Genomic DNA, 24,132 nt, shown 5'->3' with positions numbered 1-24,132 from the left:
ACTTTTGTTTAGATTTACAACAGATGCTTTTAATGTGGTTATTAGTGTTGAGCTGGATAGAACTCACTGATCGCTGGATTTCAATGGCATCAGGCTTGCATTGACAGGGTACGTATATCAGATCCGTCCATTTCTGCTCTTCTCTCATTGGAAGATATTGTATGACTTTACTTACTTTACTTGATTTACCCTGCCATGATGTATATCTACACTGTGACACTTGGAAGCAAAAAGTCTGAATTGTGTCACTTGAATCGTTTCGTCCAGCCAAATACACTCTGTGATTTCACGAAAAGAATTTGTTTCGATTCACGCAGTTTGGTTGGCCAGCTCACAAATGCACTAGTTTGTGGAGTGGCGTAAAAACATCTGCCTATTGATCATAATATCACCCCTCATTTAAATGTGTCCGCACCGAAAAGTTCATATGGATAGAAAAATTATGTTAATGTAATTCTCTTGGCTCTGCATTTTGCAGTCTCTCTGCTACTCAGAGGTTGGCATGCCAACTACCCATATAGTGGGTGGACCTACACTGAGTCTAGGGGTGCTAGTCACTGTTTTAAAATAAAAAATAATAACTGTTTTAAGCATTTGTACTTCTGAGATAATAGAGGACCTGTGTGACAACGTTTTGTGTTTAGGCATGCTCGTACAGGTACGGTATGTCACAACCAAAACAACCATCGGGGACCACATGGCTTTATGTAGCGTTAATGTTATTAACGCTTCTTCAACACAATGTACTGGCTGTAAATTGACTGTCTGTTGTACTAGAGCGGCTCCAACTACCGGAGACAAATTCCTTGTGTGTTTTGGACATACTTGGCAAATAAAGATGATTCTGATTCCGATTCTGATTCTGACAAACATTACAAAGCTGAACAATATTTAAAAAACGATTTTTGGATAAACCGGACAGGCAGTAGGAGGCACGTGTAGTTTTTCTTTAGAAAGTGATATTGCCCACTAATGGGCTTGCATGCTATCAACTTTACAGCATTTTCAGTAGTTTATGTGTGAGTGGCTCATTTTGAGTTTCGGTTCCCAAAACCATTCCAGTTTTTAATAATTCATTTTCCATGGGTCTTTTTGATGGAATTTTGTGACTTTGGTGGTACTTGCAGTAGTCTTGCACAAAGCATATGCTCCCAGCAGTCACAACATTACACTTGTCACTAATGACCGCAAATGTTTAATAATCCTAATCAAATCCTAATTTATGACTTTACATAGAAAATAACTCACTGCATTACATAGGAGCTGTATCCATCCATTCATTTTCTATAGTTCTTATCTTTATTAGGGTCATTGAAGCTAACATGTACATGGTGAGCAGGAAGGCCAGAGCTGAGATTCAAACTCCGAAACTCAGAACTGTGAAGCAGACGTGATAACCACTTTTTCACCACGCAGCCTCTGCCGACTACAATCGCAATAATATTTGTCTATCCATAAATCCATTTTCTGTACAGCTCATCCTCCCGGGGTTGTGGGCGGGGCTTGACTCTGATTTCCCAGAGTTACTAGCCACTCAGCATTTTTACAAACCGCAATTTTGTTGTTGGGAAATAAGAGGCCTGTGAAAACCCAGGCAAGCATAAGGAGAACATAGAAACTCCAACCAGAATGGCCGGTGGCCCGATTCGAGCACCTGACCTCAGAACTGTGAGTCAGATGTGGCAGTCTTCTACCATGCCACAATACTAAACCTTGTTGAAATAATACCAATCTCTGGCAAGGCCAATCAAGATTTAACATTAACATTTGTTATATATGTATGTTATGTTATTTTTTTTTTCCATACAGCTCTTGCGTAATGTCGTGGTCAGTGAGCTAGTGTCATATATATTTTTTAGGATATTCTATCAGAAAACCTCACCACCTCCAATCAAAGAAGCGAAGAAAGGCGCATGTGTCCTTTTATTGTGAAACCAAATCGGAAAATGTTTGCTTGCGGCTGACTTGACACCATGCACGCGCTTTGCCTCTCCGCGTGCGCGCGTGAGTATGTGCGCGTATTTGACTGCGCTGGCTTCGTGCGTCGTCGCCCAGTCTTCTGCTGCACATCCACGGCGGAGCTAGACGCCGAGGAGGCGGACGGACTGGAGCTACACCTCGGCCAGCGGTGCTGGGTGGAGGTGCGGTGGTGGGGGGGCAGCATACGACCCTCCTCGCCCTTCCCAAAATCGAGGACCCGGCTCGTCCCGGAGTAGTTAATTTGATTGTATTTTTCAAATTAGCCTTTTTTTTTTATTTTATTTTTTTATTTTTTTGTTGTCGTTGTTGGGTTTAGCGCACTTTTCACCGCGGCTCCTCTCTCAGTTTGCGCTCACTTCCGACATGGAAGATGGTCCGTCTTCGACAAGCTGTTTCAGAAGGTTAACGGACTGCTTCCTGGGTGCAAGTAGGTACACTCATATTTTGAAGATATAGCAAATTGTAGGTAGAGATGATGCCCAAGCGCGCAGCAAGAGTTCGGTGCGAATGAACGTATCGACATTTTGACGTCTTGACTCTTGTCACGTGAGCCCGCGTAAGTTTATGAATGACACATTGATGGCGGGGACCCGAAGCAGTCTCGATTCGCCGCTCGTGTAGCGTGTGCGCTCCGGTTTAATCAAACGCGCAGCGTCTTGCTTGTGAGGCAAGCAAGGCTCTAAAACTCTTGACTCCCGTTGGAATGTTACTGTTCATCTCTTGATGGATATGCGTTTATTGCCACGTTTCATTTAGCGACTGTATTATCATTATTATATACCCTGCAAGAAATTTTGCCTCTTGTATAAATTCAGAGGCGGTCCACACCTCGAAAATTATATTATGGGGCCCTTCTATTTTCGAGCCAATAACTACTGATCATTCATACTACCTATTATAAAGTTTTTGCTGAAGTGTTACGCTACAACAACAGACTGCGGTTGATTTACACAACGCTCTAAATGTTATGCACCAAGTGGGAAAGTGAAAAAGCATCAAGACCAACTAAAAGTCACAAAAATAAACCAGTATGCATTTAGTGTAAAAATGTCATCTGGATTCTAATTTTTGTTTAAAAAAAATAAATAAAAAATCACCTGTAACGTGCAATCACTTGTAGCGCAAGAACAAAAAAGGGTAGCTACAAAGAAAGTCATTTAGATATATAAAATAACGTGAAATGTTCAAAAACATTTTATTAAATACAAAATGTCAAGCAAATACAGTATTTAAATGAATTAACTGAACAGAGGTACCTGAAACAAGGGCACACAATGCTTTAAATAAACAAATATAAAGTTGAATTATTAGTTATTAAAATTATGTAAAAAGTGAAAAGACTTGAATAAAAAAATATGTTTAAATAAACAAACAATTCCATTTTTTGTTACTGTTTTTCCGCAATACTGAATGCGCTTTTCACTGTTAATTGTTCTGCAGTGGTCACAGGGACCCAAGCAGGTTCTTATGTTTTAGGCCGTCTCGGTAAAAATTCATATCACCACTTATATGTAGTGACCAAATAAAGTAACTGAATATGCGTTTTTAACATGAAAACCGTTTCCTTGTAAACTTAGTGCCACTTATTAGCTTGTATAACTCTTGAATGTCTCTTAAAAGTCACCAATTTCTCCCCTTACATACGGTCACATCTTACAGTAGAATGCTTCTTGGAATGAAGTCCAATGTGTTTGAGCTCAAACTATGCATAGCTCCACAGTACACTCTACTACAATGATAACGTTGGATTTGATAGTATTTGCGATTAGCTTGATTAGCTTGCGCACATTCGGTCACGCCACTTGAGATATTATGTCAGTGAGATCAAGAAAAAACACAGGAAGAGCAAAGAATAAATAAACAAATAAACCAAACAAAAAAAAAAGTTAACACTACTACGAGTGGATCATGACAAGTGTGTTTTGATGAAGCATCAACACTGACTAAAATGCCAGCCAATGACAATTTATCAGACCATGTAAGGAGAGCCCAAGTTAGAAACCCAATTCACAGGGAGAAGAGTAATACGTGCCAACGGATTGATTGGAATCAGATTATTTTGACTCGTCACGTGAGCCCACTTAAGTTTGTGAATGACACATTGGAAGGAAGAAATGGAGAGTGTGGCCGCCAAGGCGAGCCACAGAAAGATTAAACGACAAACAGGCAACTTCGACAACTGGAACCACGTAGAACAGAAGAGGATGGCTGGGAACCAGCACAGAAGGAATTGCACATCTCAAGTGGTAGGCAACAAGTGTAGGGAACAAGTGCACAGAGTCTGAGGTCTCTGATAAGCGACAACGCCCACATATCCTGTGCTGTTGAAGCCATGCGTGTGTGAAAATCACAAGAGGCACAATGACTTAGCGGCCACTGAGAGTGACAGCCCGCTAATCAAGAAAGACACAATCAAGGTTAGAGTGACTGCTGAATGGGTGGACCAATGATGAGGACCGGGGCCCGTAATATGCGACACAGAGGGCGCAGTTTTCCATCTCACCGAGGGGTCTTGTGATCTCAAAAGCTTGGAAGATTGGTCGAATGGGGTTATCAAGTGGTTGGGAGTCCCCATGGCACCTCCAATTGCGGGAGCACGTCCGCTACATATTCATTCATTCATTTTTCATACCGGTTATCCTCACCAGGTTTGCGGGCGTGCTGGAGCCTATCCCAGCTGACTCTGGGCGAGAGGGGGGACACACTCAACTGGTCGGCAGGCAATTACAGGGCACATATAGACAAACAACCACTTGCAGTCATATTCACACCTACGGGCAATTTAGAGTCTTCAATTAACATACCATGCACGTTTTGGGGATGTGGGAGGAAACCCAAGCAGGCACGGGGAGAATATGCACAGTCCACACTGGCGAGGCCGGATTTGAACCCGAGTCCTCAGCACTGTGAGGCAGATGTGCTTACCAGTCAAAGTTATTTTTTACCAGGCCGCCTAAAATAAAAATGTAACTTTACAGAATTTTTCTCAATAAGATATTATAGCTAATAGTCAGGAGTACTCATAATAAGCCAAAAACAATGGTTTGCTTCAATTCCCAGGCGATGAGCAAGACTTTTTTTTTTAATTTTAAGAGTAAGACCAATTCCACAACTTCTCTATTTAAGACATTTCGAAATGATACTGAAGTTGGAATTCACCTGTTGACACCAATTAAAGTTTCAATTCACCTGTATTTACTGACAAGCACATCACAGCAGCAATATTCACATTGATACAATCACATTGATATACATACAACCAACAAATTAAGAACAAATACAAGAGCAGCATTAAGGTGGAATTGAAAGTTTTTTTAATCTAATATAAACAAGAAAAAAACAGATTTCAATGTCGCATGTTGATATGTGGGAAATAAATATGAATAAATGGAGTGCTATTGCAGCACTGATGGATGAAGCCCTACTACTTACCAGCATGCTTTGCAGCAATATTTGTGAATAGTTGTACTAAATCAAGCTGAATGTTGCGCTTTATTTAGCTTTGTCCTGCCTGTATTATGATCATATGACCTGATTGTTATGATCATAACAATATGGGCAGAGACTCGAGTGTGTGCTTAAGCTTATGTCGGGCAAGGGTGATACAGTATGTGTGCATTTTATTTTATGAAACCCTGACTGTGGGTTGTGTGGTAAACATTGGCCTTCCGGTCATGTTTTCTAAATTGCTGAGGGTTACCTGGGGTCTTGGCAGTTGTGCAATGGCGAACCCAACCCCCCTTGTTCCGCAGTGATACAGCGGAATCCCACGAAAGTCTGATGTAATGTTTGGCAACTAGTATTAACACATATGAGAAATTTGTTTTAAGAAGAAATATATTAAGTTGCACTTGTGTTCAGATATTTTTACTCAAATTGAGTAAAAAAAAAGAGGCATAAAAAATATGAAAATTAGTTTCGAGTTTTTTTGACTTAATGTGGTGCTTGGGCTGAATATTTTGCCACTTATTTTAAAGTGGCACAAAGTGCATAACTACTAATGCCGTGTTTACCATTGCTTGTCCCCTCTGAAATGAGACTTGATCCAAGAGTGCTCAGTTAATGCACTCGGGTTTGTTGACGTCACTGCTTGCTCATCTCATTGTAAACCTCGCAAGCCTACAACGCAGTTCGTTCCAGCTGTTTGTAGTGTGTTGTATGGCTGCATTGTTGGACAGCCATGTTAATTTAAGGTCAACCCTAATGTGATCGCTCAGGCATTTTTTTCAAACCCAATTGGTTTTTCAACAAATTGCTTAACTGGATGGAGAACGCTGAACATTGTCAGGCAGGAAGTGCTCACTCTGGACATTTCCGGCCTGACCGCATGCCTTATTGCTTTCAACCGACATCTTTTCCTCACACTTAGTGAACATGTAAACATGCTCGGTTTGGTCTTATGGAATGAAAACAAAAGCTTGAGTGAAATATGAATGTCAAAAGATTCCATTGCATAGTAAATACTTTGTCGTCATTTACCGTGTTATTTAAAGGAGACACGCTGCGTTTTACAATTTAAAACAGTTCCCAGGTGTCTTCATAACATGTCCAACATGCTTCCATCAAAATACCCCAAGGATAGATAATTATTATACACTTCACAAACCCGTTTCTTGTCTTGCTGAAAATTTGAGGAGCAGCCCTGTCTCTTGCAAGTGTATCCCGTACCAGATACAGCTGGGCCAATGGCTTTTGTTACCATGACAAACAGAGTTGGAGCTTGGGTGTTGCGACGAGGCAACCGGCTTCTTCTTCCACAAGCAGAGCTCATAGGGGACAAAAAGCAAGTGCGTGTAAAGGCAGTAAAAGTATTTCAACTTGTGGAGGCAAAAGGTCATACACTACACTGTATCATACAACTGTCGGAACTGTGCATGTAGTGCATGGACACACTGCCAAACATTAAGAACACATTAAACACGGGTTCTCTTAATGCGACAAACAAAACCCAATCCTTAGTTTTTGCTCAGAATTTGTGCCTATTGTTTTGCAATATTTTTTAATGCTTTAATATTACAAAATAAAGAGCACTTGTGGATTGTACGTATTTCCTACCTAAGAAGCATAATTGTCATGTAGATATTTTTTTGTTCATACTGTATTTCAATACGTTATTTATTATTCATGTTGATAGATAAAAGCACATGTTCAAACTCCATTTCAGAACAAGTGAATTGGATTGCATTTTTAGACCCCCATGTTCAAATACACTTACTCTGGTTATGAAATCTATTCACAATATTTGGGGAAATGTTGAGTCTAGTTTTGCATGTTGTGGTTTTGGTGGGCGTCTGAGGTTTTCAGATTTCAAATTGGGCCCTGGGACTCTGAATTTGGGAGTGACTGCCTTTAAATCATGGCATGTCAGAAATTGGGCAAAAATGTTCAGTCAACGCTGATGTCCATGAATGTTTTGTTTTGCTTTTAACACAAAGACAATTTGTTTGCTTTCATGGAGGACAAAGAAAATTGGACAGTATTTGCATTAGGGAGACTTAAAGATTTTGACTTTTCAAAATAATATTTAAAAAATGGTTAAACATGTTTTCAGTTTCTTTCCATTTTGTGTACAATAACCTTGTTGACAAGAGGCATGTTTTACAGATTTTTTGTGTGTGTCACCATTGGAAATTTACAGTGGGTACGGAAAGTTTTCAGACGCCCTTAAATTTTTCACTCTGTTATATTTCCGCCATTTGTTAAAATCATTTAAGTTCATTTTTTTCTTCATTAATGTACACACAGCACCCCATACTGACAGAAAAAAAACGCAATTGTTGAAATTTTTGGTGATTTATTTAAAAAAGAAAAACTGAAATATCACACAGCCATAAGTATTCAGACCCTTTGTTGTGACACTCATATATTTAACTCGGGTGCTGTCCATTTCATCTGATCATCCTTAAAATGGTTCTATACCTTCATTGGAGTCCAGCTGTGTTTGATTATACTGATTGGACTTGATAAGGAAAGCCACACACAGGAAAGCAGTCTTACAGCTCACAGTGCATGTCAGAGCAAATGAGAATCATGAAGTCAAAGGAACTGCCGGAAGAGCTCAGAGACAGAATTGTGGCAAGGCACAGATCTGGCCAAGGTTACAAAAAAAAAAATTCTGCTGAACTTAAGGTTCCTAAGAGCACAGTGGTCTCCATAATTCTGAAATGGAAGACGTTTGGGACGACCAGAACCCTTCCTTGAGTTCCCTTCTGCTCTTCTCCCCCAAACTGAGCAATTGGGGGAGAAGAGCCTTGGTGTGAGGGGTAAAGAAGAACCCAAAGATCACTGTGGCTGAGCTCCAGAGATGCAGTCGGGAGATGGGACAAAGTTCTAGAAAGTCAACCATCACTGCAGCTCTCAACCAGTCGGGGCTTTATGGTAGAGTGGCCCGACAGAAGACTCTCCTCAGTGCAAGACACATGAAAGCCCGCATGGAGTTTGCTTAAAAAAAAACACCTGAAGGACTCCAAGATGGTGGGAAATAAGATTCTCTGGTCTGATGAGACCAAGATAGAAATTGTTGGCCTTAATTCTAAGTGGCATCTGTGGAGAAAACTAGGCAGTGCTCATCACCTGTCCAATACAGTCCCAACAGTGAAGCATTGTGGTGGCAGCATCATGCTTTGGGTGTGTTTTTCAGCTCCAGGGACAGGATAACTGGTTGCAATCGAAGGAAAGATGAATGCGGCCAAGTACAGGGATATCCTGGACAAAAACCTTCTCAAGAGTGCTCAGAACCTCAGACTGGGCCGAAGTTTCACCTTCAAAAAAGACAATGACCCTAAGCACACAGCTAAAATACAGAAGGAATGGCTTCAGAACAAAATGGCCCAGCCAAAGCCCTGACTTCAACCCAGTTGAGCATCTCTGGAAAGACCTGAAAATGGCTGTCCACCAATGTTCACCATCCTACCTGACAGAACTGGAGAGGATCTGCAAGGAGGAATGGCAGAGGATCCCCAAATCCAGGTCTGAAAAACATGTTGCATCATTCCCAAAAAGACTCATGGCTGTATGAGCTCAAAATGTGCTTCTACTAAATACTGAGCAAAGGGTCTGAATACTTATGGCTGTGTGATATTTCAGTTTTTCTTTTTTAATAAATCTGCAAAAATGTAAACAATTGCGTTTTTAATATGGGGCGCTGTGTGTACATTAATGTGGGAAAAAATGAACTTAAATGAGTTTAGCAAATGGCTGCAATATAAAAAAGAGTGACAAATTTAAGGGTGTCTGAATCCTTTCTGTAACTACTGTAATTGGCTAGCAATGCTTTATTGTCATTGTGTTTTACTTGAACCAGAGTTTGACAGTTAGATTCTTTAGTTCTTTGACCACTACAGCAGAGCGGTAGAATGCAGATCATTTGCTCATAATGGTTGTTACTCCTGAATAATTAGTCCTCTCCACTTTTGAAATGATGCAATAGATTATGTGTAGCTTGTCTGTGCACCCAATAAAACTCAATGCAGCGCCACTTACTTTTGGCTTTGACATGATAGTGTTTCGGACAGTGTAAGTGCGGCCGTCACTTGAAAGTGGAGGATCTTTGACCAGCCTAGCTGCCAAGTCAAGGGCAGAGAAACACGGTGTGGGGGCAGCAGTTATTACAGTATGTAATTTAGCTGAATATGGATAAAAACATTTACAAAATTCAAAACAGTTCGCTCACAGACACATTTTCAGAAATTTACAGTATATGGTTGTTTGCGTTCACACTCGATGACCTGCAGGAACTTGGGAAATCAAATATTTGCTTGCAAGCAAGGCAATTTCTTCTATTTCCCCTTCAAAGCAACAGTGTGTAGTCATGGTACTGTACAATTTGAAACTATTTTTCATGGTACTCTGGTTTATAAATTGGATAATGGCCTCTTTCTCATCTCCTCTGTAGGTGATCCAGGGATCACCTACTTTGTGGTGTTTTTAATACTGTATTGTTGGACCAGCCAGGACACTTCTCATGTGTTAGCATCAGCATCAGGGCTAACATTAGTTGTTAAAGTCTTATGTAATGATTGCACCAACATTGCAGACCATATATGTTTGTTTTAAGACATGACATAATAAAAATTAAGCAGCATGTTCATTCATTGAATTGCCCTCTTTATCGCTGTCCAATGTAAAACATCCATCCATTTTCCATACCGCTTATCCTCACTAAGGTAGCGGGTGTGCTGGAGCCTATCCCAGCTGGCTCTGGGCGAGCGGCGGGGTACACCCCAAACTGGTCGCCAGCCAATAGCAGGGCATATGTAAAGAAACAACCTTTTGCACACACAGCCACAGCAATGGGTTAGGGTTAGAGCAGATGTGCTACCACCGTGCCACCCAATGTAAAATGTATTTCAAAATGTTGTTAAGTGTTTTGTTTTTATTCATAAAACAAAGAAAATACATTTTTGTTGTAGTCGAGTAAAAACAAAAACTGGCAAAATCTGGAAATACATACTTTACATAGTATGTACACAGGGACTAAATTAATGTTTCCCTCTGATGTCATAGTATTCACTGCAGTAACTTGCATGTTATTTATATTTAACACCTTTAGGGGGAGCCCTGGAGCAAAACATTTTCTGTTGCTTTAAATACATAAAGTTCAAGCCAAAGAAAATAAGCCTCAAATGTAGTTTGAAACCTTTTATGTCAAAATCTGTGGAGCATTGGATCAGTGCCAGGGCACAGTTCATGATATTAGCGACAAAACAGATGACATTCTGCTCAAGGCATCCGCCATCCATTGACCCCTCTGTCAGCTGGTCAAAGTCTTGCTATCTAAGGGGATGGGAAAAGGCCACAGACGGATAGATTATCTTCCAAGTTGTCCTCATGTTGGAGCTCATCGAAAAACGTCACACAGGAGAAGACAGGATCTGAGTTCTGCGGTTCTCATTAGCAGCTTCCCATCAGTTCAACATCAGTCCAGATGTGCGGTGACGAGCATGACCCCTATCATCGATGGCGCTCTAGGGAGCGGTGAAGGTAGTGGTAGGGGCATTGTGGTATCGTGGCATCTACATCAAACCAGAGATTTGGACAAGATGCTGACTCTGAGGCAGGCACGTGCACAGGCATCTTTGGGGGCAGGTGCTCAAGGCCCAAAAAAAAGGTGACCCGACGCCAAAATTATTCATAGTTAAGAAAAAACTGTACAATATATTTAACTAATGTATTTGTTTCTGTTAACACAATCAACACATTCAATAATACAACTACTAACTAACGAGGTGACTATTAAAAAACATAGTTTTTGTGATATTCAAAACTGAGACCAATATAAATCATTGTAAAAAAAAATCCACAATTAGTTAACCTATAAAGTCACTGATGGTGTAGTGGTACACTCGCCTGACTTTGGTGCAGGCAGCGTGGGTTCAGCATCGGGCAGGAGGCGGGGTACACCCTGAACTGGTTGCCAGCCAATCGCAGGGCACATACAAACAAACAACCAGTCGCACTCACAGTCACACCTACGGGCAATTTAGAGTCTCCAATTAATGCATGTTTTTGGGATGTGGGAGGAAACCGGAGTGCCCGGAGAAAACCCACGCAGGCACGGGGAGAACATGCAAACTCCACACAGGCGGGGCCGGGGATTGAACCCGGTTCCTCTGAACTGTGAGGCTGACCCTCTAACCAGTCGTCCACCGTGCCGCCACCTGTATACCTCAATTGATAAAAAGAAATTGGAAGTCAAAATAAAGACACACCATCTTTTAAATGGGGTGTATTCTGAATTAAGCAATCACATTCAAATTCACGTTAAACAGTGGTCAGCACACATCTGCTTCTATTTAAAGTGCCTCTGATTAAACCCCCCCAAAATACAGTGGGAGAATGTGTACAGTTCTCACAAGAACTTCAATAAATGCGCCTCAAATATCAAAACACTTTGGGTGGAATTGATGACTGAGAGGATCATTTTTTATTTTTTAATACTAATGATTGAAGAAAAAAAGGCTGCAGGAAAAAGGGCAAAAAGGGTAGGTGCTTGAGCACCACTTGGGGTCTATGTGTGCGTGTCCTTCTCTGAGGCCTTATGATTGATGCCATCCTCAGAATTCACATCAAACGAAGGACGTTGACGTGTCATTGTAGTGGTTCACACTCACTTTCATGGAGGTGCCGCAGGCTCAATTCTGGCTCAATGCCATATTTGATTGACAGGGAATGAGTCCAGGATGTGGCTTCCCCTGTCAGCAGGGTTAGACTCAACTTTTCCTATAAACCCTGATCAGGATAAGCAGTACAAAACATGGATGGACTACGGTCTAATCACAGAGCTGAAAGGTGGTGATCCACTGGATATGTGTCTGTGGTGTGTCACTGCTGGCTTGTGAGCACACACCAAGATGTCTTATCTACATCTCGGCCTGCCATTCCATGGAGATTGGCTCTTTCTAAACACCGCATCCATGCTTCTCTCCCTCTCTCTCTCTCTCTCTCTCTCTCTCAAAACAATATTGTCACAATAAGGGATTCAATATACTGTATATTTTTTAATGGATAAGAGAGTATCTGAAAGTTCTGAACTCCTGTTTCCATGTCAGTGTCATATTGGGCAAACTAAGGGAGTTGTTGTATAGCGGAGGATTGTGTCTACATCATATTTTTCTTCTTGAGACAGGATACTAGTTTAGACTAGATCAACAGTGCCTATTCAAGTTGCAGCCAAGTAATGCAAAGCATTGACGAAAAATATTTATGACGGTAATCAATTCCACATATATATATATATATATATATACATATACATGCAATACAATTATATTATTATTATTGTATAATATTTTATGAATTTTGGGGGTTTATTTATTTGCGTTTTTCACTTCAACCTTTACCCCATTCCTTTTGACGAATTCAGCCTCTGCTTATACTGCATAAACTGTACTGCTTATAATACAAATACCCAACGTTGTGGAATTATCTTTGAATAGCATATTTAACAACATTTCAATATTCGGTTGTATCTATAATTAATTGCAAGAGGTAATGCAATTTTTTTAATATCTATAATTGTGTCCCATTCCTAATAAAGAAGTGTGATACTATCAACTATCATTTAACGTGACACTTTTGGAATGACTCGTTTAGATTTTGCAGCACAGGTCAGGGCACACTCTGCAGAGGAGTACAAGAAGTATATGTGTGCAGACTCCTGTATTTGCCCACACATGCACACATTCTCCTCCCGGCTTGATGAATAAATGAGGTGAAAAGTGGGAGAGGGGATTCAAAGCCTATTCATCGTCACTCTTGATGCCGACTGAATGTCGGTGTTGGCCGCTATGCTGCGCCCCTCTCATGCGGCAGATAAGATAAGAACCACATGCTCTTCAAACCTCCTGGCAAGGGAGTCCCAGGCGGAGCTGCTGATGCACGCACCCTGCATCCAGCCCGCCCCTCCCCTCCCCTCACACATCCTCTCCCTCCCTGCCTCAGACTCTTGTCATGAAAAGTGAAAAGTAGTACCCTGGCAGCTTGCCCTTGACTGTGTGCCAGGCAGTGTAAGCTTCAATAGAAGTGGTCCTTTCCCCTTTTCACTCATTTTTCATGAGTGTGTAGCAGAGGAGAAACATATTGCCCACTAAAGATCAGCTAGACTTATAACATTAACACTTGACATCATCTGACCGGAGCACTAAAGTCACAAGCTCACTTAAACATGCTCCAGCACAGCTTACTAAACCCATGTTCATACCAACAACTCGTGTTTTTTATTTTTATTTTTTTCTAACATTGCTTTTTTACCTAGGTAAGGGCTTTTGAGTACTTTGGCCGATCAAATATATCTGATTTGTTTATGATATCATTTTGTTAGGTCGCAGATTTACGCAAAAACAACGCAACAGATTTCCATGCAACTTTGTAAAGGATTGAACTACGCATCCAAATGTGCTCATCGTGCATCATTCTCCATTTACCAAAAAGCATCCGGCTAACTAACAGACTGGCAAAACAGACAAACTAAACATCAGACCAAACTTTTCATAGTTTTTAATGTACTTTGAAACGACCCATTCTCGAATACAAACTGTTATGGTTCAAATCTACTCACTTTTTTTTGGGTACGTGAGCCCCCGCGAACATGGATTCTTTTTTTCACTTGCTCAATTTTTTTCTCTATTCTGCCACATCATTGGCCAGGCTGTTCACCTAACTGGCTTCACGCAGTACTGGACTGAACTGGTAACTGGGCATTAACAACACGAACGTTTGTTTAAATGGCTGAGCAGGAAGTCTTGTGTTGATGTGTGTGCTACCAAGATTATTGAATCATTTGCTTTGTAAGTAATTTGATGTTTAGTCATGCTTATATAAATATATGGTTTCTGCACGCAAACAAATCTTTCATGAGTAAAACTGCATGTTTTTTCTTTAAAGCAATCACAGGTTGTCCTACAAACAGTTATGTCTCATCAATATCTCTCCAGGAAATATATAGCAAAAACTCAGCACAATTAGGATGTAGTCTGAGTGATTACCAATGTAAAGGAAACTGATGTTGTCCAGCTCTGATAAAACCGTTGTTAGAATTCACCCACACTCATTTATTTAAATGCTGCCATTATATAAACGTTTGTTTGTTTCACGTTCTGGACTTCTACACCACATTCACAGCAGCTGTCACTATCACTTCAAAAAATGGTCATTTTCTGAGTTGTGTATCAGCTTCAAGCTTTGCCAGCTTGGTTTGTGATTGAGATTGCATCCCTGTATTCTAATGACTTTAGCAGCCTTGCCACACTACTAAAAACATCCATCCATCCATTTTCAACACCGCTCATCCTGGTTAGGGTCACGGGGCTTTCAGGCGAAAGGTGGACTACACCCTGAACTGGTCGCCAGTCAGTCGCAGGGCACAACCATGCGCACTCACATTCACATTCACACCATCACTGAGTGGGAACTGAACCCACGCTGCCTGCACCAAAGTCAGGCAAGTATACCACTACACCATCAATGACCCGCCTAATAAAAACATAGAAAGTCAAACATGTTGCTCCAGAGTAGAGAACATTCCCATGCAGTCCCAATCATTGTTCTACACAAAGGCTGTGGCAAGAGAACTAAAGCCTTGCCTCATAGCACTTTCTTTTTTTTCAGCAATTCTCTGAAGGAGCCTCATATAATGTGGTGTCAAATAGACTCTGGGGCTTTTTCTTCTTGTGCGAAAGTGTAACAGGTCAGATGTCATCAAGCAGTTCGCCATTTTCCAGTCATGATTGAGAAAATGAGAAAATGAGAAAATGGGGGCTGGGGGGCAGGGGATAAAGGAAAAGGATGTTGGATTTATTAATAAATTATATTGCAGTTAAGTGGCTTGATCTTTGCCTGTTTCAAGCCTGCGAAGTACTTTTTGAAATCATTTCCTCGTGCAAGAAATGTACTATTTCATATAAAGTTAGCCCTTACCTAATTGAATAAAAAGCGTAAAGACTTCATAATTGTATCAGACAACAATCCACTGTTTTGATAAACACCCAATATACAGTATAGCCTGATAATGTTGATTGACTGTGAGAATTTCCATGCTTAATTTTGAAAGGATCAGCGCGGCAATCCAGACAGACTGTGACTCGTTTGGCCTTCGCTTTCCCAGTGTCAGGGTGTGGTGTGTTGTAGTCCAGATAAGTATTACATAACAATACCTCACCGCATGAACTCAGGCTTTAGCTTTTAGACAGGAAGCTCAAGTCTGAGTCAGGAACCACATCTCTGCCAAATGGGCTCGACTCACCCGTGAACATGCAGCGCAACAAGCTGCTGACCGCCAATACGTTACTTTAAAGGTGCTGCTATTTAGTCAATATACAGTACTTAGTAAACTCCAGTATTGTTTTGGGCGTAAGCCATAATAGTAATATTAAAACATCAGGGAAGTATCTGCATCAAATCATTCATAGTTCATAGTTTAATGGCAAGTAGTTATTGTGGAGGCAGAAACTGCTTTTACAATAATGTGACCAGGGTGGCACCATTTGTTGTTAATAAAAGCCACAAGCTTGCTGTGTCCTGCCTTTCTTTCCTCACATTAGTACGTCTCTCCTGGGCAGCCTGAAAGCTGCTGATTGTAACAATCAGGTTTAATTTGGAAAAGAAAAGTGCCACTCAAACAAGTCCCCTCACTTCATGGCTTTGACTGCTACTACATGCCAAGTGTCCAATGTAGGCATGGTTGAGTACGTCACATTCAAAACAAGAATTACGCATCACAAGGCTGTTGCTGTGTTTGTGCTGCGCAAGACGATGAGTGTACATATACTATACTGCTGCTATGACTTACTGAGGCAAATGGGGGCCACACCAGAAACTGACTGGTTTTCTGAACCCTCCAACCTCCCGATTCAGTAAAACTGAACATCTAAGAGTGGCATTTTATTGTGGGCTGACAAAGGCACACCTGTGCAATAATCATGCTGTCTTATCTCAGCAAAGGAGCAGTGCTCAATAATACAGATTCAGACAGATTTGTGAACAATGAGAGAAATAAGCCTTATGTGTACATAGAAATAATCTTAGATCTTGAGTTCAGGTTCTAGAAAATGGGAGCAAAAACAAAAGTGTTGCATTCGTATTTTTTTCCAGTACGTCAAAATTCATATATATATAATACAAAGAAGGGTTTCAAAAGACAGTTTTAGATAAGAAGAGGACAATAAGTTAGTGCACGTTTATGTTTCATTACAAAGTGACATTGCAAGTTTGCAAGTCGTTTTATGTCTGTGTGAATAGGAATTGTTCAAAAATACTTAAGTCAGGTCTTTGCAAATAAGGTCATTGCTGTGCAAACATGTAAAATCTGTTGTCTATCATTGTACATTTCTAATATCTTGAACGATTCAGCTGTTGTCATGGCACTTGATAACATACAGTAGCTTCAACCGGGACTAGAACAAACATTTATTAAACCAATGTTATTAGAATATGTATAAAAAAAACAACTAAACAAATACAGGTATGTCAACAGTACGTTGCAGTACTGCATTCAGGTATTAGGTATATTATCGTGTATTTGTTTAATATAATTAGGATCGAAATTATATTAATTATATAGCGAAAACATGTAATGTATATTGAAATACAAAATATATATGGTAAGTAGGGAAATGACAGGAAGCAAATAATAACCATTGCAACTTTGGTCATCAATATTCTTAATAGTCATCTCAATGATTGCTTTCATTATTTAAAAGATTATATAGACAAGCATGTATTCAAAGCAGAATTTGACTTTTTGTTCATGTTGAAAGAATTAACGCACCGTCATGTTGAAGTAAACACTCACGAGCAGACCAGCTCCACGGCTGAGCGTCCTCCAAAAGAAACATCCCGTTCTCATCCTGTTAACATTTGCTGAAAACGACAGAGCTTAGCTGTCCTTTTCCTCCATGACAGGCCCGTTACTATTTCTTGTCTTAATACAATTTTGTTAATGTGCAATCACATACAGTAATTGCTACATAACCTGCTCATACCATCATCATCATCATCATCTACCTTATTCATTCAGACCATACTGGAATTATGACTTACTTTATTTCTGTATTTAAAAAGACTTGCATAGATGCTATATTTATTATTTGTTGTATGATTCGAGATCTTTTACATACAGTACTAATCAGTCGGCATGCCTACTTTGTATTTTCTTGTTGTGTTGTTTTTATTATGGGCACCACTGGCACATTGAGTTTCCCTTATGGATGAATAAAGTCTGTCTGTTCGTTCGTTCGTCCATCCATCCATCCATCCATCCATCCATCCATCCATCCATCTATCTATCTATCTATCTATCTATCTATCTATCTATCTATCTATCTATCTATCTATCTATCTATCTATCTATCTATCTATCTATCTATCTATCTATCTATCTATCTATCTATCTATCTATCCATCTATCTCACTCCCTCACTCCCTCTCTCTATCTATCGCTTATGTACTGTATGTATAGATGAATTAAGAGCATTTTTTTAATATTAAGTTTAAGTTTATGACGGTACCTTCGTTGCGTTCACACAAAGGTTTCAGCAATGCCGTGCTGCCGTTTCTGTCTACAGCTGCTCTCGTCTGCCCTCCCTCACCCCCTCTAAGTGGCTTTGATTTATTAAGCCATATTCTGCCGATTTGCGTCAGAGCTGGCCACGAGTTCCATGAGGCCTTGCGCTTTTGAAGCACTGTGTCTCGTGTCTGGACAGTGTTAGACTGCGAGCAGCATCCTGCACCCTCTGAAGCTCCTTACCTCCACTTCCATTTCCTTATTTGCCTGCAAATGCAAGCCTTGTGTGACCTTGACATGTACATACATTTATTTCTCTGGGTTTGAACTAATTTATATTAGAAGACAGCCACTGATGGCGTAGTGGTACATTTGCCTGACCTTGGTGCAGGCAGTGTGGGGTCAGTTCCCACTCAGTGATGGTGTGAATGTGAATGTGAATGGTTGTCTCTCTCTATATGTGCCCTGTGACTGACTGGCGAGCAGTCCACGGTGTAGTCCACCTTTCGCCTGATGAGTTAGCTGTGATAGGCTCCAGCTCCCCGCGACCCCGAGCAGGACAAGCGGTATAGAAAAAGCATGGGTGCATATTAAAAGATAACAAGACTTTGCGCAAAAAAAAAATAAAAAAAAGATAATGACAGAAAAACACAGCAAAACAGCTTCGAACTGGCTAAAATAGGAAATTCTGAATTTGTTCTGACCTGCATTTGGGAAATTGAATGAACCTGCCACTGTCAAACCTAAATCAAGTGAAATTAAATGTCCCTGCACTATTGCTATACATGTCCCACTACTGTTTTACTATGTTAAACCCCTTTATGGTTCATGCATGGAACAGAAACAATTATATTGGGACTACTTCTATGATATTATATAATTCATGTTAATTGTTTCTTTTGGCTAAGAAAAATTACTCAACTCACTATTTCTTCATGGCTAGAGGGTCAATTTTAAAGACCAGTGATTTTACCAAATAAGGTTTCCATTGCTGCACACTAAAACTAGTAGTGGCCTAATGCTTTTGCATAGTATTGTTTGTTTGTGTGTGTTATGGTGGGCGCTATGCCCGCGGGGGATGCTAGTCTGCAAGCTCTCACACCCTGCTCTTTCCCGTAAGTGATTGTCTAGTCGGATGGATTAAGAAATTAAGTCCTGGAGTGAGGAGGGCTCGTGCCTGGATGTGAGCTCGTCCTTGAGCTGCTCAGAAAGACCCCTAAAAAAAATGCCCCTTAGTGCGGCGTCATCCCACCCACACTCACCCGCCAGAATAGGACGTCACGGAACTAGAGCCCTGAAGGGGAGTAAGGAGGCGTTGTATGGCTTCCCTGCCCTGAATGGGGTGGTCGAAGACCTTTTTAAGTTCTGCAGAAAAGGAGTTGAATGACGCGAGTACCGATGACGAATTATGCCCGTTTGGCAGCTTTACCGCATAGGAGATTGGTGACAAATGCGACTTTGGATTGTTCAGTAGGGTAGCTCAACGGTTGCAGATTGAATACTCAGGAGCAATTTAAGAGGAATTGGCCGCATGCACCTAAGTCTCCTGAGTAGGACTCTGGCGGAGGAACGTGAGGCTCTTTGTACGGGAGGTGGGGTTGATCGGAGGCTGCGGGCTCGGAAGGAATACTCACGAAGGGTCACCGGAGTGCATTTGGGAAGATACAGGGGATACTTGTTGGGAGAGGGTGTTTAAAGAGTCCATAATCTCATGAAGAATTTTGTCCTGTCTACCAATGTGGGCATCTTGCTGGGTGAGCGCTTCCCATAACGCTTCCGGGGTTGCTGGGTCCATGAGGGCCAGAGTAGTATAGATGGAGGCGGAGGAAGTAGTGGACAATGGTTTATTAATAATCCAGTTCAGGGTAAGTATCTCCAAGGCGTGATGATGGACCGTCGGGACAAGGAACGCAGGAAGCGGGGGGCATGAGCAGGTGGGAGAGCTTGACGGCGTGGCTGGAGCGGACAGCGAGGCGAGGGGCACAGAAGGAGCACACAATTGAGTGATAATACTCTGGCGGTGGAATCCTGGATCTGGCAGTTTTATATGCAGGCAATGATGAGTGCTGATTGAAGACAGGTGCATGGCCAAGGTGATGCTGATTGCTGGGGAGAGAGAGGGAGCGAACGAGAGAGAGGCAAGGCGCAAAGCGCCACCCAAGCTCCAAAGGAGGCACTACAGGGCACAGATCATGACACAATACACCCTGCGATTAATTGCAGCATGGCGTCTATCTGTGGGAGTCTATAGATGCTGCTTTTATCTTTAAAAAAAAAAACTAAAACATCAATCCACTATTGTCCAGAATCATTTATTGTTGGCCACAGTTGAATTATAATGTGATGTGATGATGTCCTGTCCTGAACCAGTAAACCAGCCCCTGAAGCCATCCATCCATCCATTTTCTGTACTGCTTTATCCTCACAAGGGTCGTTGGTGTGCTGGAGCCTATCCCAGCTATCTTCGGACGAGAGGCGGGGTACACCCTGAACTGGTTGCCAGACAATCGCAGGGCACATAGAAACAAACAACCATTTGTGCACACATTCACACATAAGGGCATTTAGAGTCTTCAATCAACCTACCATGCATGTTTTTGGGATGTGGGAGGAAACCGGAGTGCCCGGAGAAAACCCACGCAGGCACGGGGAGAACGTGCAAACTCCACACAGGCGGGGCCAGGATTTGAACCCTGGTCCTCAGAACTGTGAGGCAGATGTGCTAACCAGTCCTCTACCGTTCCACCGTCCCTGAAGCCAGTGGATGATCAAAACATATTGGTTTCTCGCGTGCATCGAGGCAGAGGCAAGCAGACGCCAGTGGTGCATTAAAACCAAATACTCCTCAACAATAATCTGACAAAAGGCTTTTTCCCTGACAACACAAACAGTGAACAGCAGCGCTTAGCGACCTCTCAAGAACCCAATTGGCTATTAAAGCACAATCGAGTCCTCCTCTATTCTGCTGCCTCTGTCGGGGGCACCCATCCCTTGAGACACAGTTTGACTGTAAACATAGATGAGCATGGCCCGCCTATGAGTACTTAAGGTGCTGCCGTGCTTACCTAACTGTAACAGCATGTCACACATCGTCACTTATTTCATCCTCCTATATCTTGTTTTCCTCTGAACTTCCCTATGTTTATTCCAAATCTCTGTGCGTTATTTATTCATGAACAAACTGTGCAGTAAGTGAGCTATAACAATGTTTTGCTTCTGTGCTTCTCAGGCTTGACAGATGAGAAAGTGAAGGCCTACCTCTCTCTGCACCCGCAGATGCTGGATGATTTTGTGCTGGAGAGCGTGAGCACCGAGACGTTGGACAGATGGCTGAAGAGGAAGACCAGCAGCAGGCCTGCAGGTACACTAACTCACACACACACTCGTTCAAACGTGCACTTTTCGGCATCGCTCCCACATCATGATTGGATCTGCTTATTTCAATATAGTGACACAGAGTTATAACTTCTGTCATGTTTTTCTTTAGTCATGTTTCTACGTTTGAGCCCACATAATCCCAAATAAGTCAACTAGGGGTTGCCCTGAATATCCACGTTCACCTCAATCTTATGCTTTTACAGTGAAGTTTACAAGTTTTTCAGCTTTTACAGTTTATCATGGTGGATACTTTCCTTACTCACCCACCACCAAAATCCACTATATAGAGCAACCATAATAAACCTTTTTGGGTTGTTTTACCCTCCCTCCTTAAAACACATATTTTAAAGTATTCCTTTGCACTTGTTCTCATTTTTGCTGTCAAGAAATGGATGACTAGCATGTAATATCATTTTGAGGGAATAAAAAGAAGACTCTCACACGAAAAGAGTCCTTGTCACTCCCAGTTACCTTTTCCTCTAAAACTAACACATAAAGCAAAAAAGAATTAAACATTCTAGGTTTTAACACCAAAATATTCAACCAAACCGTCTTGTAATGTAACGGAGTACAAATATATATATATCCCCCCACACTGAGTAAGTCAATTCGTGAGTAAATTGAGATGAGAGCATCATTTGAGTATTTGTTCATTTGGGGACTTTTCGCCTGGTGGTGTGCCATGAGCTTTTTCCAATATATAATGGTGCCTTGGCTCAATAAATTTGGGAAAAGACTGCTATAGAGAGTGCTGTTTTTTTTTTGGTATCTAAATGGTTGGTGCCCAACCATTATTTTTTTTGTCACATAAAAATGGCACTGGACCAAAATATTTCTCCTTAAGACCTGAGGACACTTTTTGGGGGGAATTTATTTAATATTTTGGGCCTTTGCTGTACAAATCCCTGACTTTCACATACCCTCCTTTCATCGTCAAAGTGTGTGATAAACAGACTAAAGAGAGAGAACGGGCTGCCGGGTCTTTACAGGTCGTTGGATGTGTTCGAGCGGGCCATGTTGAGTGTGTACCGTACGCTCCACTCAGTGAGCTGTTTCCCAGACCAACGGCATCCATCAAGGGCCCACAACGCTGGCGCTCAGCCCAGTCGAGCTGCTGACGTCAGAGGCATCCTCCAGAGACATGCAGCTTGGCTGAAGGGGGCCCAGGGGAGAGGAGGGGTGGGGGTGGGGCTGGGGCTTTGAGTTGTCGGCGGTGGCAGCGAGGGTGCTGGCTTTGGGTGTGTTGTAGCAAAGGAGGAAACTGGCGCAAGATAGATTTGTCACATTTTGTTGCGGCTCTCTTCATACAAATAGAAGTGTGTCCGTGTCTCAAGGCCCTGGTGGTAATCAAACTCTCTGGCGCCAAGTAGGAATAACTCACTTGAGTCATTAAGCTTGGGTCAGCGCAGAGGAATCAGAGCAGAACTTTATCACAGAGCAGTGAGGGAGAAGCTATGAGATCATTTTACAGAGGACTTTAGCTTGTTTAGTCCAAAAACATAAAGAGAAAATCACAACCAAACACCCTTACACTTTCTGGCACTCAAGCCGTTTTACTCGGGCCCTGTTTCCACCAAGCAGTACAAATCTGTTCAGTTCAGTACAGTATGCATTTTATTGTGTTGTAAAAGGTAAAAAAAAATATACGACCCAAATCGCTACACTTTAAGTACCCCATTGTTGGGTTCCTCTCTGCAGTTTCATCATACACTTTGTTACACTTTTAACGGGGAGATCCAAAGCCATGTTTTTTTTCTTATGTTTGGTGTTAAGAGGAGAGGATTGCGAGTAGAATAGCCACAGGAAGTTACGGTAATCGTAACTCGTGGTACCATGATATAGCAGACCCTAGTGGTGTCCATGTACTTTTGTTCAACTTTAGCGAGTATTTAAGTGTCGGTCAATTGGAGATTACATAATCTCATCAGTTTTATTTTGGACTCTCAGACAAAGTTGGTGTTAACAATTATCTTTGAACAAAGGACTTTAAAGTGGATCGTATATAACTTGCGACGTGCGTTTGAGTACAATCTGTTTGTGATGTTTGCCAAGGAGCACTGAATGAAGATTCAGACCGCTACATTAGCTTCTGCTATATTAGCTAGCCGCTGACTGGCCAGCTGCCATATACTTGTCACAGCATCAAAAGTATTGTATGCAAGTATTACTACGTATATCTTTTTAAAGGTCCAGTATTTTGCCAAACCAACTTTTTCTAGTATTTGGGATGTGTCTATTGTCTCTATGCTGCCTCAGTAAACATGTGAAATAGGAATTAAAATTGTCCACGCATTCCTGAGTTCCAGATATTTTTTTGCTGAGAGGCCCGAAATCAGGTCATTCGAATTTCTCTAGCTTATCTACGTCACTAGCAAAGATCTCCACCTAGCTCTCCGCTCCTGAGCCAGCGCTGTCAACATAACAAACGTCTGCTCTCACAAGTGGGTCTTCTACATGGAGGCAACCAATCAGAGGGAAGGGGGCAGTCTTAGCCGAATACGGACAAAACGGATACAAAACTGGGTCAAACAGAAGTAGCTGTCAGAGGGGCCTTTTCTGGATCCTTGCATGACAAAACCAAGGTGTATGTTGCAATGAAACTGACACTTTTATTCTAAGTCCATGTTAGAGAGTCACAGTATGGAGGTCTAAATAGCCATTTTTTCTCATTTTACTATTATATCGTGACCAAAAAGTAATGTAATGAATTTCCATCAATTTTCTGTACCGCTTATCCTCACTAGGGTCAAGGGCGTGCTGGCGCCTATCCCAGC

The 24,132-nt window shown here is 41.5% G+C and overlaps 1 protein-coding gene and 2 long non-coding RNA genes across 12 annotated transcripts in view; 1 reads left to right on the top strand and 2 right to left on the bottom strand.

Annotated features, from left to right (window-relative positions):
• pde10a (phosphodiesterase 10A) overlaps positions 1-24,132 on the top strand; it is a 96,990-nt gene that overhangs the window by 30,389 nt on the left and 42,469 nt on the right. For 4 of the 10 annotated variants that reach the window (XM_061789076.1, XM_061789077.1, XM_061789074.1 and 1 more), the window contains exon 3: positions 21,210-21,341. In XM_061789076.1, coding sequence (XP_061645060.1) covers positions 21,210-21,341 — 132 coding nt within the window. Of the gene's footprint in view, positions 1-2,040; positions 2,408-21,209; positions 21,342-24,132 lie in introns of those variants that run through there. The other 6 variants (XM_061789085.1, XM_061789082.1, XM_061789080.1 and 3 more) reach the window with 4 other exon arrangements.
• LOC133485435 (uncharacterized) lies at positions 10,606-21,379 on the bottom strand. The gene is made up of 2 exons (XR_009790689.1): positions 21,239-21,379; positions 10,606-10,994 (listed from the first exon to the last, which is right to left on the bottom strand). It is a non-coding gene; the product is annotated as an uncharacterized LOC133485435 (long non-coding RNA).
• LOC133485437 (uncharacterized) lies at positions 20,277-21,193 on the bottom strand. The gene is made up of 2 exons (XR_009790691.1): positions 20,567-21,193; positions 20,277-20,472 (listed from the first exon to the last, which is right to left on the bottom strand). It is a non-coding gene; the product is annotated as an uncharacterized LOC133485437 (long non-coding RNA).

This window comes from Phyllopteryx taeniolatus, chromosome 11 (genome assembly GCF_024500385.1).
Source record: "Phyllopteryx taeniolatus isolate TA_2022b chromosome 11, UOR_Ptae_1.2, whole genome shotgun sequence".
Lineage (NCBI taxonomy): Eukaryota > Metazoa > Chordata > Actinopteri > Syngnathiformes > Syngnathidae > Phyllopteryx > Phyllopteryx taeniolatus.
Note: the sequence above shows the minus strand (reverse complement) of the source record. Positions and strands in the feature narration are given on the sequence as shown.